Source organism: Somniosus microcephalus, chromosome 24, assembly GCF_052327205.1.
Source record: "Somniosus microcephalus isolate GS21.2 chromosome 24, FLI_Smic_1.0, whole genome shotgun sequence".
In the NCBI taxonomy this organism is placed as follows: domain Eukaryota; kingdom Metazoa; phylum Chordata; class Chondrichthyes; order Squaliformes; family Somniosidae; genus Somniosus; species Somniosus microcephalus.
Window position 1 is genome coordinate 11,297,594 of NC_141010.1, and position 20,610 is coordinate 11,318,203.

The window sequence follows — 20,610 nt, forward strand, 5'->3', positions numbered from 1 at the left end:
GGCAAATGAAATCCAACACAGATAAATGCGAGGTACAGGTATTACATTTTGGTAAGAAAATAAGAATCTAAATGGGGTAGAGGAGCAAAGGGATCTCGGAGTAGAAATACACAAATCACTAAAAGTATCGTCACAGGTTAACAAGGCCATAAAAAAAGCAAACCAAGCACTAGGGTTTATTTCTAGTGGGATAGAATTGATAAGTAGTGAAGTTATGCTAAACTTGAATTGAATCTTGGTTAGACCACACTTGGAGTACTGTGTACAATTCTGGTCGCCATATTATAAAAAGGATGTAGAGGCACTGGAGAGGGTGCAGGGAAGATTTAGATGGATGATACCAGAAATACGAGGATATACCTATCAGGAAAGGATGAACAGGCTGGGTCTCTTTTCTCTTGAAAAGTGAAGGCTGAGGGGTCTTTAAAATCACAAAAGGTTTTGATAGAGTGGATACAGAGAAAATGTTTCCACTTGTGGGGAAGAGCAAAACTAGAGGCCATCAATATAAGATAGTCACTAAGAAATCCAATAGGGAATTCAGAAGAAACTTCTTTACCCAGAGAGTGGTGAGAATGTGGAACTCGCTACCACAGGAAGTGGTTGAGGCGAATAGTATAGATGCAGTTAAGGAGAGGCTGGACAGGCATATGAGGGAGAAGGGAATAGAGGGTTATGCTGATATATTTAAATGAGGAAAGACGGGAGGAGGCTCGAGTGGAGCATAAACACCGGCATGGACTGATTGGGCCGAATGGCCTGTTGCTGTGCCGTATATCCTATGTAATCCACTCTTTAAGTGCCAGGTTCAGTGTTCTATTGGCAGAGGTCACTTCCAATCTGCTGACTGGGAAATGGTGAGCAGTGCCAGCATTTCTCAGACTGCAGTCTCAGCAAGCATACCAGTCCGTTCTTCCTTACTGGACATTAATTTAAAAAGGTTTAAGTGTCCTGGCGATGGTGTCTGAGGCAACAATACAGTAATTAATTGCCAATGAATCGCAGTCCCTTGTGATTAAGGTTTAGGTTCTAAATGTGTCCTTAACCCAATTTACTCCAATGTAAGTAAATCCCTAAAGAAGAGCTGGTATTGGTATTGATTACCTGACTGACCTGTTTTGCTGGTTGAATAATTGATCTGATAACTGGCTCTGAAATGTTAACTTCTCTTCGCAAAGAGATATACTGAAGACAAGGATTTGAAGTCACTGTAATTTCACAGTGAAGGCTTTAAAATAGCTAAGACATGAAGGAATGGAGAGAAATTCTCCAATAGAAATGGATGGTCTATTTCAGCTGCTTGGGGACCATATGTAGTTCACCCACACCCCTCCCCCACTCCCCTCCATGTGAGTCAGCTGTGGTTCAGTAGGTAGCACCCTCGTCCCTGAGTCAGAAGATTGTGGATTCATAGTCCCACTCCAGAGACTTGAGCTCAAAAATCTAGGCTGGCACTCCAGTGCAGTACTGAGGGAGTGCTGCACTGTCGGAGGTGCTGTCCTGCAGGTGAGACAATAAACTGAGGCCCCGTCGTTCCCTCTCAAGTGGACGTGAAAGATCCCATGGCACTATTTCAAAGAAGAGCAGGGGAGTTTTCCCTGCTGTCCTGAGCAATGTTTATACCTCAATCAACATCACTAAAACAAATTATCTGGTCATTATCACATTGCTGTTTGTGAGAGCTTGCTGTATGCAAATTGGCTGCTGTGTTTCCGACATTACAACAGAGACTACACTTCAAAAACGCTTTGGGATGTCCGGTGGTTGTGAAAGGCACTATATAAATGCAAGTCTTTCTTTTTCTTCCCTTCATCTGCAGTCCTCTGCAGATTTGCTGTGCTCCATGCCCCAGGCCTCTGTGATCAGTTGCCTAGCTGTCGATTCAGTGCTGTTCCCTTTCCTTTTCTTGCTCTCCGGCCAAAGAAGGCAAGGGAATGCTACTAGGAGGCAAGGCTATTCCAGCCAAGTAAAAGGCCCTATTATTGGCCCAATAGTTATTTTTTTCTTTCTCTTCGTGTGGAGAAATGCCTGTTTTTTGACATTTAACCACAGTGGCATGGTTCAAATTAGGAGCTTAATCTGTGGGAAATCACAGACCTTTGTGGCATCTGTGGTGCATTCTTGAGGGCAGCTCTTGAACAAGACCATGGTTGGGATTATGGCCCTTGTGAGTTAATGAGTAACACTGTTGTGGTTACACTGATTATCTGACATGTGGCATTGTACAGGAAACTTTCGATTAACCGGCCCCTAAATAACCGGAACGCTCTATCCACCGGCAAAATTCAGGAGTCGGTTCAGGTAACTTTTTTTACTTTTAGTTACTTTTTTAAATTGATTTGTTGCTGTGCAAGGGTGTAACTGAAGCTGTTGCTAAGCTACAGAGACGCTTGCAACTTGTGCCGATTGTTTTGAAGCTGTTAAGCAACAGGGTTTGTTGCTTTATACGGAGCTCTGAGCTCCGTATCTTTTACTATAGCGTTCGGTTATCCGGAATTGTTGATGAACCGGCACCACGTCGGTCCCGTCCGTGCCGGATACCAGAAAGTTTCCTGTATAAGGATTGATGACTCCAACTCAACAACAACAACTTGCATTTATATAACGTTAAAAAAGCCCCAAAGCGCTTTACAGGAGCGTTATCAAACCAAATTTGACACTGAGCCAGAAAAGCAGTTATTAGGACAGGTGACCTCGGTCAAACGCTTGGTCAAAGAAGTAGGTTTTAAGGAGCAGCTTAACAGAGGCGAGAGAGGTAGAGAGGCGGAAAGGTTTAGGGAGGGAATTCCAGAGCTTAGGGCCCAGGCAGCTGTTGAGCGATTTATAATCAGGGATGTGCAAGAGGCCAGAATTAAAGAAGTGCAGATATCTCGGGGGGTTGTGGGGCTGGAGGAGATAACAGAGATAGGAAGGGGCGAGGCCATGGAGGAATTTGAAAACAAGGATGATAATTTTAAAATCGAGGCCTTGCTGGACCGGGAGCCAATGTAGGTCAGTGAACACAGGAGTGATGGGTGAACAGGACTTGGTGCGAGTTAGGATACAGGCAGCAGAGTTTTGGATGAGCTAAAGATTAAAGAGGGTGTAAGGTTGGAGGCCAGGGGACCGTTGGAATATTCGAGTCTGGGTCTCCCATTGCCATATTAGTGTACTAGCTGGCTGACCCATGTGATTCCCCATAAAACAAGGACTCAGTCTAAGCCAGGCTGTATGCAGAAGGGAGCATGGCCTAGAAATTGGCCTGAGGCACCCAAGCGGCGCAAAGTTCGCCTGGGCGCTGGAATTTGCGCCACGATCGCTGCATTAGCGATCGCCGCAAATTCAGTTGAAGTGCCCCTAGAGGGAGACGGGGCGCGGCTCGAGGCGCTCTGCGTCCCTCTTAGGGCGCTGAAAGTGAATTTCGCAGCGCTACGTGCCGCAGCGCCACACGCTGCGGTACTGCAGGCCTTCCTCCCACTGTTAAGGGGGAGGGGCCTGCAACAGCGCGAGCCCCGTTTGCGAGTGCTGGCAAAAGAGCCCAGCACCGAGGAGAAGTGCCGGGCTCTCGGGAAACAGCCGGCAATGCCGCGGGGGGGGGGACCAGGAGGCCGGGGACGGAGGTGCTGGCAGGCGGCCGCCCCGCACCTCCACCTTAACTTGTGCCTCTGCTGGCGCAGCAAGGCCCCGTGAACCGGGCGCGGGTAGCGAATGGCGCTACAGTGGCGTTCGCTACCAAATATCGCGATCGGGGCATGAATGGGGCGCTGCGCACACCGATGACGTCATCGGTGGCAGCGCAGCGCAAAAGGCTAACGCCACCATTAGCGCCCCTGCTGAATATCGCGGGAGGCGCAGCCAGTGGCGCTACAGCCACTGACTGCCTCTTTAGGCGCTAACAGGTGGCGCTACTCGCCCAATTTTTCCCCCAATGTGTCTTGCACCAGAGAATGAGTAAGCCCTAAGGGAAGGATAGAGCTGGTACTTGTTAGGGGAGTTATGTTGGAAAGGAGAGGGCAAGTGCTGAGTGGGCTAATCTAATGATTACTGTTGGGACCCTTACTATTTCTAATATACATTAGCAAATTGGGTTCAAATTTGCAGATGATATGAAATTAGGGGGGAAGTTAATTTTGAGATGGCAGCTCAGGAACTACAAAATGATTTGGACAAACTATGTAAGTGGGCAGATCAATGGCAAATGAAGTTTAATATGGAAAAGTGTAAAGTTGGTAAAAGACTGCAGAGGTTCAAGAAGAAGGCCCAGCACCACCTTCTCAGGTAAACTAGGGATGGGTAATAAAGTCAGCTTTGCCTTTATCCTAAGAACTAAAAAATAATTTTTTTTTTATGCTGTTGCCTCTTGCCTACTAGGAATTGGGACTTTCTAAACTCATTTTACAGATAGCAGTCAAAGGAGGCTCTCATCCCATCAGTCTGTGTTGGATTTCAGCCCAGTTCTTAAAGGCGAAAGACCAGTGTCTTAATTCATCAATTAACACCCCCCCCCCCAGCCCTCCACACTCTTCCTTTGTTTATGTAACTTTCCCAGCTTCATGATCAGTACAAAGACTGCCATTACAGCTCCGAGCCCTCCACTTTGTGAGAGTGTTTGGGGCTGTAATGGCAGTCGTGCAGGTCGTCTTGCAAAGCAGAACTGCCAACAAGTGGGTTGTGAAGCATCACTGGCCCTTCCCTTTAAGCGAGGGAAGCAGCCTCTGATGCTGTTAGCAATATGTTCCAAATTGTTCTGCGCTCTGCCACTACTGCCCCACTCTTGGACTTTGGCGCCTTAAGAGAAGTGGTTAGCACTTGATTTAGCGTTCCACTTCCCTCTTGGAGCGCTAAAGCTGAATTTCCCAGCAGGAGAGAATCATTAGCGCCTGGCACTACTTTTTCCACTTTTCAAAAGTTAGCACCCAGGAATTTCTAGCCCATAGAGTACAAAAGCAAGAAAGTTATGATGAACCTTTATAAAACACTGGTTCGATCTCAACTGGAGTATTGTGCCCAATTCTGGGTACTTTAGGAAGGATGTGAAGGCCTTAGAGAGGGTGCAGAAAAGATTTACAAGAATGGTTCCAGGGATGAGGGACTTCAATTACGTGGATAGACTGGAGAAGCTGGGGTTGTTCTCCTTAGAGCAGAGAAGGTTGAGAGGAGATTTGATAGAGGTGTGCAAAATCATCAGGGTCTAGACAGAGTAGATAGAGAGAAACTGTTCCCATTGGCGGGAGGGTCGAGAACCAGAGGACACAGATATAATTGGCAGAAGAACCAAAGGCGTGATGAGGAAAAATATTTTTTCGCAGTGAGTGGTTATGATCTGGAATTCACTGCCTGATAGGATGGTGGAGGCAGACTCAATCGCGGCTTTCAATAGGGAATTGGATAAGTACCTGAAGGAAAAAAAATTGCTGGGCTGTGGGGGAAAGGGTGGGGGAGTGGGACTAGCTGAAGTGCTCCTGTGGAGAGCCAGCACGGGCTCGTTGGGCCGAATGGCCTCCTTCTGTGCTGTAACCATTCTATGAAGAAAAAGTTGCTGGCAAATCAGAGTTGAATGAGAAAGCAATCACGGGGGTGAACTTCCTCCTAATGATAATTTCACAGAAAAAACACTCCACGTGCATGAATTTGGCTCCTGCGAATCCTAGAAGCAGCCCCACTTGGTGACTCACACAGATCAGCCCGGCCTACAGAGTTCCTGCCACACGGATTTGTTGACTGCCAAGGAAAACAGGAATTATTGGGAATAGCGATTTATCAGATATACACATTTCATGATTTTAACCCAAAAATTTTTTTCCAGGAAAAGTCTGCAAACAGCTTGAGGCTGGGGCCAAATCAGTCTGTGCATCCAATTGGTTTCTGGTTCTTGGATTTTATTTGCTGTGTACAATAACAGTTGGGGAAAGAAGGAAATCACTGAGGAGGAATGTGCTTTAAAGGTGATTGTTGACATCTACTTTTATTATTCTCTAGAAATGACATTTTATTCTCTTTCCACATTCAAATCCTTAGTGGAACAAGGGGGAACGGTAGCATAGTGGTTACGGTACTGGACTAGTAATCTCGAGCCCTGAACTAATGATCCGGAGGTGGGGCTGTGCTGATTTGGGTTCCTCCACACATCAGGGATAGTCACCTGTCCAATTTTATATTGCTCCTTGCAATCAGATGCAGGTAATTGAAGGCAGGTGAATCAAGTAGGATGAAAGTAAATTTATTTATGTAGCGAGTTGTGATCTGGAATGCAGTGCGTGACAGGGTGGTGGAGGCAGATTCAATAGTAACTTTCAAGAAAAGAATTGGATATAGGATTACATAGGATATATACTTGAAAAGGAACAATTTGCAGGGCTATGGGGATAGAGCAGGGGAGTGGAACTAATTGGAGAGCTCTTTCAAAGAGCCGGCACAGGCACGATGGGCTGAATGGCCTCTTTCTTTGCTGTATGATTCTATTCTATGAAATACCTTAAACTGTTGGAGGCTTATCCACTTACAAAAGAGGAATCCGACCAGCTGGAACAGTATAATGGACACCGGTGGCCAATGCTCCCCCCTAAGGTGAGCGGGCGCGCTGGCTGCTCACCAATCGGGAGGTCCCGCGCGCAGCCGCGCACCAATTGGGAGGTCCTGTGCAGGCTGCGCACCAATCGGGAGGTCTCGTGCAGGCTGCTCAACAATCGGGAGGTCCCGCGCAGGCCGCGCACCAATCGGGAGGTCCCGCGCAGGCCGTGCACCAATCGGGAGGTCCCGCGCAGGCTGCTCAACAATCGGGAGGTCCCGCGCAAGGCGCGCACCAATCGGGAGGTCCCGCGCAGGCCGCTCTGCCGCTGCTGCCCCTGGTGCCCCTGGAAAAGCTGCCGCCCATGCAACGGCCGCGCAGCAAATTTAAAGCGATCCGCGCAAGAGGGAACATTGCTGATGGCCTTAGATTTGAGGTTTGACTGCAAATGGCAGTAATGGCGAGTTCAGTGTACGAGAGCCCAGCTCTGACTGAGCACTGTTTTAATGAATATAAAATTACTGCCAATATGAAAAGAAAAACATTGAAAGATAAAAAGATATACTTCAAAAGATTGAACTCTTTCAAGAGTTCCATCAATATGAATTTATGCTTAAAAGCCCATAGCTGTCACATTTAAGTTTCTCTGACATTTGATGAGTACTTTCATATGCATAATCTGTTTGCCACCGTAATGTCACATCTACAATGAAAACATCGTAAGATCAATTTGAAAATAAAACCTGTGGCTTGTGGCAAACAGTATTTAAATGGGGCCTTATTATCATTTTAAAACGTCGTGCAAGACACTACAGTGTCTGTACACAGTAGGACCACAACTTGGAGATGCAATTACTATTAGTTGTTAGTTTCCATGATTTGGTAATTCTCCGTAAAAATGAGCAGCTATTTTCTGTTTGCAAATTTTACTGATTAGATTCCACCTCCCCCATCACAGCATCACCCAACGAAAGTCATCAAAAAGCCGAATGAGTCACATAGCGAAAGGGAGCAACGTAAAGACTGAGAAACACAGGGGGCCAATCTGAGCATTGTGCGCTGGTGTTTTTAGGGCGATATCAAGTCGGCTGCCAATTATATGCTTTGTCCGATTTTCAGTTCCATTTCACTGGCTTCTAAGTCAGTCAGTTGATGTTTATTTCCACTCTAGGCTCTGCACACTATGCCACTTAAAATCAAGATCATGTACGGAGAAGGATGCTCTAAATTAATTGAATTACAAACCGATTCAAATTACTGAGGAGTAAAAATGCAGATTTGATTTGATTCTTTATGGATTTTTTGCCACAGGAAAAGGTCAACCTCAAAAATCTGAAATAGAAACATATTCAACACCGGTGGGAATTCATCAACTACTGATCTCCCCAAGATCTTTCTTGGCCAATTTCTTAATTTCTTAAAGAAATCTCTCTATTCCCTTGCCATCTGTTTTGTATTATTTCATTCATTCCTTCAAAAACAATCTCTTCTGATCTATCTCTGCATTTCTGTCCAGTCATCCCTCTCTCTGTCCCCTCACTTCATCCCTCTCTCTGTCCCCTCACTTCATCCCTCTCTCTGTCCCCTCACTTCATCCCTCTCTCTGTCCCCTCACTTCATCCCTCTCTCTGTCCCCTCACTTCATCTCTCTCTCTGTCTGTCCCTCGCTCCCTCTCTCTCTCCATCTTCCTCTGACTTTCTTCATCGCTCTCTGTCCATCTTGCTTTCTTCATCTCTCTGTCTGTCCCTGTCTCTTCATCTCTCTCTTTCTGTCCCTCTCTTTATCTCTCTCCCTTTCTGTCCCTCTCTTTATCTCTCTCTCTCTCCCTCCCTCTCTCTTCATCTTCCTCTGTTTATTTCTCTCTCCCTATTTGATGTTGGCTTTCACCCCTCTCTTGTTCTGTTCTAGTTCCTGTCCCTGTCCATGTCTCTGTGTGCTTTCTGCATCTAGCGCTGTCTCCATACCATTTCTCTAGGGGTGATTTTAACTCTACCTGTCCCATGCAAACTGGGCGAGTGGGCACTAAAATCCCCCATGTGATTTACCCGTCTGGAGCCGCAGTGAGCTGACGACCCACAACTTTTACCTGCTCCACTGAGCAGCGACAAGGACATCTGCCCAAAGCCGGCGAGGTCCCTTTCATCAAAACCCGCCCGTGGAAAACCGGCCCCCAGTTAAAATTGAGGCTGCAATCCCTTGCTGCATTTCTATTACCGCACTGTCAGCATTGGCAGTCCAGCAAGTGACTCTTTTGGCAGGGTACCTAGTTCAGATGGCAAACGAGCAGGTGGGGTGCCGTGGCTGGTGTCTACTTTTTATTTTGACTTCAGGGCAGCTTGCGAGATCAACCAGACCCCCAACGTGGCGAACACTATATCAGCTCTGTGCAGTCTTTGCTATTCCTCCACATTACGGGCAGCACGGTGGCATAGTGGTTAGCACTGTTGCCTCACAGCGCCAGGGACCCGGGTTCGAATCCGGCCTCGGGCGACTGTCTGTGTGGAGTTTGCACATTCTCCCCGTGTTTGCGTGGGTTTTCTCCGGGTGCTCTGGTTTCCTCCCACAGTCCAAAGATGTGCGGGTTAAGTTGATTGGCTATGATAAATTGACCCTTAGTGTTAGGGGGATTAAATACGTGGGGTTACAGGGATAGGGTGGGATATGTGTTGGTGTAGGGGTTACGGGGATCGGGTGGGATATGTGTTGGTGCAGGCTCGATGGGCCGAAATGGCCTCTATCTGCACTGTGGGGTTTCTGTGATTCTGTGATTACAGCAACACCAATTTGCATTTGTATAGCGCCTTTAATATGGACTATATCATCAAGTGCTTTACAGAGAGGGGTGGAAAAAAAAAGAAAACCAAATTGATAAAAGGAATTAAGGAACAGGTGCTGAGCCAGGAATAAGTGAGAAAGAAAGAAAGAAAAGAACTTGCATTTCTATAGCACCTTTCATGACCTTAGGATGTCTCAAAGCGCTTTATAGCCAATTAAGTACTTTTTGAAGTGTAGTCGCTGTTGTAATGTAGGAACTGTGGCAGCCAATTGTGCACAGCAAGCTCCCACAAACAGCAACGTGATAATGACCAGATAATTTGTTTCTAAGTTCTGTGATCTCGGAATTCAATCTGCATCTCAAAACAGCACCACACACGTATCCATAGAGGGACCACACAACATGCAACTCTGATCTGCTCGTGGTTGTACTGAAAGAATGTGGGATGGAAGCTGGTTAAAGATGGAGAGAGAAGTGGGTTCAGAAGGGGGGCATTGTGCGCTTTTATGTGCAGTATTTGTGGGGGATTACAATCAGTCTCTCTCTGTCTCTTTGTTACTCTGACACTTACTGCTAAGGAATAATAAATATGTGAGTGATGAGTGCTTGGTGAACTGTATCCCAGTAAGTCGTCAAGAGGGGAGAGGAGGGGAAAAGAATTCAAAAACAAAATTCACATCCATCCATTTATCTTGTACTCATTCCATTTTGATCTGTTTTTGTATTGCTGTCAGGGACCATCATCTTCCTCTTTGTATTTCCATGTGTGTTTGATACTTCCCATGTGTTTTGTGGTTTTTTGGAGAGAGTGTACCTGTCAGTCTCAGCTCGCCTCAGGGAGTTGTGCATAATATCTTTGAGATCATGTACAATGACTGTGTCCATTGCAAACTGTCGGACAGGCTCAGACACGGAACATATCACTGCATCTTTCTTCAGAGAGTGCTAAAAAAAAGAGCAGATTGTTCCCATCATTCACTGTCCGCAGTCAGAGAATAATGTTACAAAACAACAGTGGAAAAAGCAAGCTGCCGGGACTCCGTGTGCTGCACTGGATAATGCACAGCAGGAGTCCAAAACATAATTATCGCGGGAGCCAATCTCACCATTCTTCTCATAAACAGCTACATAAACCCAAGAGCTTACTCTGTTGGCAACACTAATTGGGCTGGTCCGTGAGCAGAGAGGCTTTAGTAAACAAAATATATTGTTTGCAAATGAAAAAAAATGTTCATTTACTAACCTAAAATATGACAAGCAAATCTAGTAATAGAAACTGTAATTAAAGCATTCATCTAAAAGCTTTCTGCAGGTAAGAGAAGGAAAAATGATGCTGTGGTCAGTGTGGGTGTGGTAGGTGCGAGTAAGGTAGGAGCATAGGAACAGGAGGAGGCCATGCAGCCCCTCGAGCCTGTTCCACCATTCAATGAGATCATGGCTGATCTGTCTGTCCCAACTCCATATACCCGCCTTTGCCCCATATCACTTAATACCTTTGGTTAACAAAAAGCTATCAATCTCAGATTTAAAATTAACAATTGACACAGCATCAATTGCCATTTGCGGAAGAGAGTTCCAAACTTCTACCACCCTTTGTGTGTAGAAGTGTTTCCTAATTTCATTCCTGAAAGGTCTGGCTCGGATTTTTAGACTATGCCCCCTAGTGCTAGACTCCCCAACCAGCGGAAATAGTTTCTCTCTATCTACCCTACCTGTTCCCCTTAATATCTTCAAATCGTCAATCAAATCAACCCTTAACCTCTAAATTCCAGGGAATACAACCCTAGTTTGTGTAATCTCTCCTTGTAATTTAACCCTTGGAGTCCGGGTTTAATTCTGAAAATGTGGGTAAGGTCAACGTGAGTAAGGTCAGTGCAGGCGTGCCCAGTGTGGGTGCGGTCAGTGTGGGTGTGGTCAGTGTGGGTGTGGTCAGTGTGGGTGTGCCCAGTGTGGGTGCGGTCAGTGTGGGTGTGGTCAGCATGGGAGTGCCCAGTGTGGGCGTGGTCAGTGTGGGTGTGGTCAGCATGGGTGTGCCCAGTGTGGGCGTGCCCAGTGTGGGTGTGGTCAGCATGGGTGTGCCCAGTGTGGGAGTGGTCAGTGTGGGTGTGGTCAGCATGGGTGTGCCCAGTGTGGGCGTGGTCAGTGTGGGTGTGCCCAGTGTGGGTGTGGTCAGCATGGGTGTGCCCAGTGTGGGCATGGTCAGTGTGGGTGTGGTCAGCATGGGAGTGCCCAGTGTGGGCATGGTCAGTGTGGGTGTGGTCAGCATGGGTGTGGTCAGCATGGGAGTGCCCAGTGTGGGTGTGGTCAGCGTGGGTGTGCCCAGTGTGGGTGCGGTCAGTGTGGGTGTGCCCAGTGTGGGTGCGGTCAGTGTGGGCGTGGTCAGTGTGGGTGTGGTCAGAGTGGGTGTGCCCTGTGTGGGCGTGGTCAGTGTGGGCGTGGTCAGTGTGGGTGTGGTCAGTGTGGGTGTGCCCAGTGTGGGTGTGGTCAGTGTGGGCATGGTCAGTGTGGGTGTGCCCAGTGTGGGCATGGTCAGTGTGGACGTGGTCAGTGTGGGTATGGTCAGCATGGGTGTGCCCAGTGTGGGTGTGGTCAGCGTGGGTGTGTCTAGTGTGGGTGTGGTCAGTGTGGGTGTGGTCAGTGTGGGCGTGGACAGTGTGGGCGTGGTCAGTGTGGGTGTGGTCAGCGTGGGTGTGCCCAGTGTGGGTGTGCCCAGTGTGGGTGTGGTCAGTGTGGGTGTGCCCAGTGTGGGTGTGGTCAGTGTGGGTGTGGTCAGCGTGGGTGTGCCCAGTGTGGGTGTGGTCAGTGTGGGTGTGGTCAGCGTGGGTGTGCCCAGTGTGGGTGTGCCCAGTGTGGGTGTGGTCAGTGTGGGTGTGGTCAGTGTGGGTATGGTCAGCGTGGGTGTGCCCAGTGTGGATGTGGTCAGTGTGGGTGTGGTCAGTGTGGGTGTAGTCAGTGTGGGTGTGGTCAGTGTGGGTGTGGTGAGTATGGGTGTGGTCAGTGTGGGTGTGGTGGTGCGGTCAGTGTGGGTGTGGTGAGTGTGGGTGTGGGTGTGGTCAGTGTGGGTGTGGTCAGTGTGGGTGTGGTCAGTGTGGGTGTGGTGGTGCGGTCAGTGTGGGTGTGGTGAGTGTGGGTGTGGGTGTGGTCAGTGTGGGTGTGGTCAGTGTGGGTGTGGTGGTGTGGTCAGTGTGGGTGTGGTCAGTGTGGGTGTGGGTGTGGTCAGTGTGGGTGTGGTCAGTGTGGGTGTGGTCAGTGTGGGTGTGGTCAGCGTGGGTGTGCCCAGTGTGGGTGTGGTCAGTGTGGGTGTGGTCAGTGTGGGTGTAGTCAGTGTGGGTGTGGTCAGTGTGGGTGTGGTGAGTATGGGTGTGGTCAGTGTGGGTGTGGTGGTGCGGTCAGTGTGGGTGTGGTGAGTGTGGGTGTGGGTGTGGTCAGTGTGGGTGTGGTCAGTGTGGGTGTGGTCAGTGTGGGTGTGGGTGTGGTCAGTGTGGGTGTGGTCAGTGTGGGTGTGGTCAGTGTGGGTGTGGTGGTGCGGTCAGTGTGGGTGTGGTGAGTGTGGGTGTGGGTGTGGTCAGTGTGGGTGTGGTGGTGCGGTCAGTGTGGGTGTGGTGAGTGTGGGTGTGGGTGTGGTCAGTGTGGGTGTGGTCAGTGTGGGTGTGGTGGTGCGGTCAGTGTGGGCGTGGTGAGTTTGCCCTCCATCCCAGTTCTCTCCCTTTCTCTCCTGAAAACATTGATTCCTTGTAGGGATACAATTCCAAAGGAGTTGACTACCCTCCAGTACCTTCCCCTAATGGCCATGCTTCTATACAGTGAATGCCAGGAGCCCATTCAATCATCGTGAGGCAGCAAAGCCAAGCCCAAATCTTTCCTAACTTGCATTCGCACACATGCAATATTCCACCAGGAGCCAGTAATTAGATTAATTTTTGAATAAGGGTGTAACATTTGCAATTGTCCAGTTGTCTGGCACCACCCCTGTATCGAAGGATGATTGGAAGATTACGGCCAGTACCTCCGCAATTTCCACCTTTACTCCCTCAGCATCCTAGGATGCATCCCATCTGGTCCTGGTGACTTATCTACTTTAGGTACAGCCAGCCTTTCTAGTACCACCTCTTTATCATTTTTTATCTCATCCAATATCTCAACTACCTACTCTTTCACTATGACTTTGGCAGCATTTTCTTCCTTGGTGAAGACAGATGCAAAGTACTCATTTAGTACCTCAGCCATGCCCTCTGCCTCCATGCATAGGTCTCCTTTTTGGTCCCTAATTGGCTCCACCCCTCCTCTTACTACCCGTTTACTATTTATATGCCTATAGACGACTTTTGGATTCCTTTTTATGTTAGCTGCCAATCTATTCTCATCCTTGCTCTTTGCCCCTCTTATTTCCTTTTTCACTTCCCCTCTGAACTTTCTGTATTCAGCCTGGTTTAACTTGTATTCTCAGCCTGACATCTGTCACACTCCACCTTTTTTCTGCTTTATCTTACTCTCTATCTCTTTCATCAGCCAGGGAGCTCTGGCTTTGGTTGCCCTACCTTTGCCCCTTGTGGGAATGTACCTCAACTGTACCCGAACCATCTCTTTAAAGGCAGCTCATTGTTCGATGACAGTTTTACCTGCCAATCTTTGATTCCAATTTACTCAGGCCAGCTCCGTTCTCAACCCACTGAAATTGGCTCTCCTCCAGTTAAGTATTTTGGGGGTGAAATTGGGTGCCTTGTGCCTCCCGTTAGGGCCCCTGGGGCGCTAACGGGGCGCAAATGGCTTTGCGACTGCGGGCAGCACTGACATTGACTTCACACCATATTCGGTGGGAGTTAGGACCCGGGCAGCCGAGTTTTGGGTGACCTCAAGTTTATGTATGGTAGAATGTGATAGTTTACCTTTGTCACAGTCACAAAGGATGTCATTTGTGACTTTGATGAGAGCCGTTTTGGTACTGTGGCAGTGGCGGAAACAGGACTGGAGGGATTCAAACATGGAGTTGCAGGAAAGATGGGCACAGATTTGAGAGGTGACAACACATTCAAGCACTTTGGAGAGGAAAAGGAGGTTGGAGATGGGGCGGTAATTTACAAGGACGGAGGGGTCAAGGGTTGTTTTTTTGAGGAAAGGGGTGATGATGGCAGATTTGAAGGAGAGGGGGACAGTACCTGAGGAGAGCGAACCGTTAACAATGTCCGCTAACATGGGAGCCAGAAAAGGGAGTTGGGTGATCAGCACTTTAGTGGGAATAGGGTCCAGGGAGCAGGAAGGGGGTCTCATGGACAAGTTGAGCGTGGAGAGGTTAAGAGGGGAGATCGGAGAGAAACTGGAGAAAGATGTGAATTCAGGGCTAGGGCAGGGGGAAACTTAGAGGAAGTTTGGCTCGGTGGGCTAGGAGAAGGAAGGGAAGTGGCAGAGGCAGCTGATCGGATGGTCTCAATTTTGGAGACAAAGAAATCCATGAGCTCCTCACACTTGTTGTTGGAGGTGAGTGTGGAGGATACGGGGAGAGGGGTTTAAGAAGACGGTTAGCAGAATAGTAGCTGGGGGTTATCTTTGCATTCTAGAATGATCCTGGATCCCTTGCGTCCCTTGGACGTGAGGGAGCGAAGATGAGGGCCGTACCAGGGGGAGTGACCAGGGTGAGATAGAATAATGGTTTTAATAGGAACTAGGGCATCAAAGGTGGTAGTGAGGATGTTGTTGAGCAGATAGTTAGCTGCAGAAATGTCGTGGTGAATGGAGAAACAAAGGCTGGGCAGTTGGGACTTTGTAAGTGCAGTTGTAAGTGAGTTGAGAAATAATTTTTTCCAGGGGCGGACACAGAAAGAAGTAGGGTTGGGTGGGGGAAGAGGAGTGTGGGTGGAGAGCGATACAAGGAAGTGGTCAGAGATGGCCTTATCTGCGATTGACATGGTGGGAGTAGTGAAGCCACGAGAGATGGCAAGGTCAAGGGGTTGGCCGAGACTATGGGTTGGGGGGTTTACATGGAGGGAGAGATTAAGGGAGGATAGGAGGCTAGTGAACTCAGAGGAGAGAGAGCATGATGAATTGAGATGGAGGTTGAAATCACCGAGGATGAGAAGTCGCTTGATGCAGAGGCTGAGGGAGGAAAGCAGCGAAAATATCTCGGTGATAACATTTTTATCATACTTGGGTGGGCGGTAGAGAACGAGAATTTTTGAGAGGTGAGATTCTCAAAGGAGGAGGAAGTGCCAGAGAAGTAGGGGGACAGACCAAGGTGTGATTTCTTGATGAGAGCCACACTGCCACCACGGCGGTCTGGGCGGGGCAAGTGGTGGAAGGTATAGCCAGGCGGGGAGGGTTCATTTAAGGGTAAGGTGTCATCACCCCTCAACCAAGTTTCCGTCAGGGCCATGATTTCGATGCAGTCATCCAGGATAAGCTTACAGATGGCAAGGGCCTTGTTTGCAAGGGAACGGACATTCTGGAGGGAGATGCGGAGAGGGTCGATGATGGCTGATCCACTGCCAGTGTCCACAAGGTCAGCGCTTGGAGGGGGAGGAGATTGGCAAGATTAGCCCCCCGGGGGCACGCTGGATGGGAAGGTCGGTGGGCAAGTAGGATGGGATAGTTGGGGTTGCTGCTCGTGAGGAGACAGTGATGAGTGCCACGGTGGGCCCTTCAGAGGCTGCCAAGAGAGGCACAGAGGGAAGCTGTAGGCTTATCTAAGAGGGAGTCCAGCCTGAGAGTAGGAAGGTCGAAGAGTAATGAAGGGTTGGTGTAGGGATTTGGGAGGGCAGGGTATCCGAGAGAGGAGAGATGAAAGGCAGCATGACAACAGGAGAGACCTGTCAGGGAGGGATAGAGAGAAAGAAAAAGGGGGTGGTGGGGGGGGGGGGGCGGCGGAGAAAAAAGTGGAAATAGAAGTGAACGGCTCGGGTCCGGAGCGGCAGCCAAAATGCGCACGCGAATGGACACAGGGAAAAACTCAAGTTACATTGGCCTGGTTATGTAGAAATTATATTCACAAAGAAGTATCAGATCTCCACAATTAATGAGCAGATAATTAATCAAAACCAGCAGACCCGGTCTTGGCCTGTTGTACATCATGGAATTTGATCAATTATAATTGGTATAATTATTCCCAGCTGCTGCCTCGTTTTGAATGAAAATAGAAATTCCGCCCATTACATTTGGTCTCAAATGAAAAGCTCAGTTTCTTGTCGCCCACTGATTCCAGTGGCTCATTACATCCCAACAGTCTTATCAGAAACAAACTGCGATGTCGAAATAGGCCCCACAAACGCTGCCTCTAAAGGACAACATTTGCATTGTCTCACAAGACACGGTTAGCTAGAAGGAACAGGGCTTCAAGTGAAGACACATTCTCAAGGGCAACAGCTTCACCCTGGGCCAAAGGCAAACTCAGCCAAGGTGTTTCGGTGTAGTGAGCAGACTGCCGCCCCCCCCCCTGCAAAAGACGCAGTATTCTTGGGGATTCACATCGAAAAAAAGAGTGGGGTGGGCAATAATACCAACATGGAACCATTGGAGGAGGCACTGGGGATTCTGACCCTATGGCCGGTCCTCCCCTGAGTGAGCGAACAGAAATTACAGCAAGCACGGGGCCGGGGGGAGATCGACAGCGCGACGGGTCTCACTCTCTTGTGTAAGATTTCATCACGATTGAAGCAGAAAGACAAAGGGGAGTCATTTTGACTCTGGGTGATAGTGTAAAATGGGTGTAAAACTGGCCACCACTTTCACAAGGAAACTAGGGCAAAAAAAGTGTCCTTTTCCAGTGTCACCACATCGCGAGAATAAATAAAAACGGATTGGTGTGTGTGCGTCTGCGCACCTGTGTGTGTGTACGCACACCGGAGTGGGGAGACACTTAAACTGCATCTTACAATCCTGTTTTAAAAAAAGCCATTTTGTTTTGCTGAATCTTTGCTTGATAATAAGATAGAAGTCTAGAGCTAGCAAACTATTAGCTACAATGGGTAAATACAAATTCTGCCCACAGCAACTAAAGCTAGTACAGCATCGAGTTCACCAGCAACAGAATAAAGTGTCTCACCTCCTGACTCTCCAAAGCCTTTCCATGACCTACAAAGCACAAGTCAGGAGTGTGATGGAATACTCTCCACTTGCCTGGATGAGTGCAGCTCCAACAACATTCAAGACGTTCGACACCATTCAGGACAAAGCAGCCCGCTTGATTGGCACCCCATCCACCACCTTAAACATTCACTCCCTCCACCACTGGCGTACCGTGGCTGCAGTGTGTACCATCTACAAGATGCACTGCAGCAACTCGCCAAGGCTTCTTCGGCAGCACCTCCCAAACCCGCGGCCTCTTCCACCTAGAAGGAAGAGGGCAGCAGGAGCATCGGAACACCACCCCCTCCAAGTTCCCCTCCAAGTCACACAGCACCCTGACTTGGAAATCTATCGCCGTTCCTTCATCGTCACTGGGTCAAAATCCTAGAACTCCCTCCCTAACAACACTGTGGGAGTACCTTCACCACACAGACTGCAGCGTTTGAAGAAGGCGGCTCACCACCACCTTCCCAAGGGCAAATAGGGATGGGCAATAAATGCCGGCCTTGCCAGCGATGCCCACACGCCACGAATGAATAAATTTTTTAAAAGCGGAGGCCGGGAAAGAAAGCAAGAGCTGTTCCCATCTGAAAAATGGAGAAAGAGGTAGATTTTACTCACAGCGCTGGGTCCCCTGTGACGGGAGCATATATCGAGGGTAAGAGAGCAAAGGTCAGTGTGTCCCACACAACTCTCTGTCCATTTAACAACTGGGGGCCCCAATTCATAAAATCACAGAATGATACAGCACAGAAAGAGGCCATTTGGCCCATTGTGCCTGTGCCGGCTCTTTGAATGAGCTCTCCAATTAGTCCCACTCCCCCCCGCTCTTTCCCCGTAGCCCTGCAAATTTCTCCTTTTCAAGTATTTATCCAATTCCCTTTGGAAAGTTACTATTGAACCTGCTTCCACCGCCCTTTCAGGCAGCGCGTTCCAGATCACAACAACTCGCTGTGTAAACAAAAATTTACCTCATCTCCCCTCTGGTTCTTTTGCCAATTATCTTACATCTGTTCCCTCTAGTTACCGAACCAACCGCCAGTGAAAACAATCTCTCTAACCCAAAGTGACGCTGAACACTTACCATCATCCTTCAGATGAAAAATCAGTTTAGTGTCATCTGCAATAGAAAAAAAGAACAGATTAGTGAGGCTGTATTGCTCGTTGATGAAAGATAATAACCTCAGGTCTATGATATGTGGGCTGTGGGTTTGTCTTTTGCAAATATAATAATAAATATTCTTATTAATAAATCTGGCTGTCATTTCTAATCATATTCCTGTGGATCTGATTTTTTCCCTTTTCTTTGTTCTTTTCCTTTTCTGCCTAGCACTCTGAATTCCCATTCCGCTCCTCTTGCACCCGCAATAGTTTCCATGTTATTCCTGGATAATGAACCTTGCTTGTTGTCCACGTTAAAATTGTCCTGTTGAAAGGTAATAGATTCATTGATTGCTAGCATTGCATCAAACATAAGGCGGCTGACTGCACTGCTTTCAAAATGTGTCCCTTTTGCACGATGGATCCAACCGAGAAACATATCGCCAATCCTGAATGATGTTCCTTAGGACAGGGAACGTTTGGGCGTTCTGTCCAAACAATTCTCAGGAAGAGGAGAAAAACAAACAGTGGGTCTAGCGAAGGGTCAAACCCACTTTGAACAGTTCCACAGAGAGAGACACATCCACAGAGAGACACAATCAGTACACTTTCATGCATATAAGAACATAAGAAATAGGAGCAGGAGTCGGCCATTTGGCCCTTCGAGCCTGCTCCGCCATTCAATAAGATCATGGCTGACCTACCTCATCTCCACTTTCCTGCATTATCCCCATATCCCTTGATTCCCTTAATATTCAAAAATCTATCGATCTCTGTCTTGAATATACTCAACGACTGAGCCGCCACAGCCCTCTGGGGTAGAGAATTCCAAAGATTCACCACCCTCTGAGTGAAGAAATCTCTCCTCATCTCAGTCCTAAATGGCCGACCCTTTATTCTGAGACTGACCCCCTGGTTCTAGACTCCCCAGCCAGGGGAAACATCCTCCCTGCATCTACCCTGTCAAGCCCTGTAAGAATTTTGTATGTTTCAATGAGATTACCTCTCATTCTTCTAAACTCTAGAGAATATAGGCCTAGTCTACTCAATCTGTCCTCATAGGACAATCCCCCCATCACAGAAATCAGTCTGGTGAACCTTCGTTGCACTCCCTCTATGGCAAGTATTTCCTTCCTTAAGTAAGGAGACCCAAAACTGTACACAATGCTTCAGGTGTGGTCTCACCAGGGATCTATAAAATTGCAGTAAGACGTCTTTACTCTTACTCAAATCCTCTTGTAATAAAGGCCATTTGCTTGTTGTACCTGCATGTTAACTTTCAGTTATCCACTTTACAGCATCACTAGGGTTGCGAATTCTGGTTGAATGTCTTCCAGGAAGTTTCATCACATGATCTCCCACCTCCAACCACCCCACCCCACAATCCCACCATTGATCACCCATTCTCATGGCACACCGCCAATTGGAAAGCGAACCAACCCTTCTTCATCCAATGGGATGATTTTTGACTGTCCGTCAATTTTATTTCCACATCCATTATTTTGATAACTACTAACCTACAGTGCTCAAAGAAAATGAAAAAGACATAGCACGAGGTTGATTCTGGAGATGAAAGGGTTGTCTTATGAAGAAAGGTTGAGCAGGTTGGGCCTATACTCATTGGAGTTTAGAAGATTGAGAGGGGATCTTATTGAAATGTATAAGATTCTGAAGGGGTTGGACAGGGTAGATGCAAAGAGGATGTTTCCCCTTGTGGGGGAATCTAGAACTAGGGGGGCCTAATTTCAGAATAAGGGGGCACCCTTTTAAATCAGAAATGAGGAGGAATTTCTTCTCTCAGCGAGTCGTGAGTCTTTGGAATTCTCTTCCCCAGAGAGCTGTGGAGGCTGGGTCATTGAATATATTTAAGGTGGCGATAGACAGATTTTTGACTGGTAAGGGAGTGAAGGGTTATGGGGAGCGGGCAGGGAAATGGAGTTGAGGCCAAGATCAGATCAGCCATGATCTTATTGAATGGTGGAGCAGTTTCGAGGGGCCGAATGACCTACTCCTGCTCCTACGTCTTATGTTCTAATGCCTTTAAATGCTCCTATGATTTTTTTCTCCTGGGTTTGCTCACAGCAGAGTCCAGGAGATTAATGTTTAATTCCTGGAGACTCCGGGCCAATCCAGGAGTGTTGGAAACCCTAAGGACTACCATAGCTTTCTAGAAAAAATCTAGCGTGTCAT

The 20,610-nt window shown here is 48.0% G+C and overlaps 1 protein-coding gene across 1 annotated transcript in view; it reads right to left on the reverse strand.

Moving 5' to 3' along the window:
* LOC147101045 (plexin domain-containing protein 1-like) overlaps nt 1-20,610 on the reverse strand; it is a 292,861-nt gene that overhangs the window by 37,673 nt on the left and 234,578 nt on the right. The window contains exon 12 of the mRNA XM_085966214.1: nt 18,404-18,439. Within this exon, the coding sequence (XP_085822340.1) occupies nt 18,404-18,439 (36 nt within the window). The remainder of the gene's footprint in view (nt 1-18,403; nt 18,440-20,610) is intronic.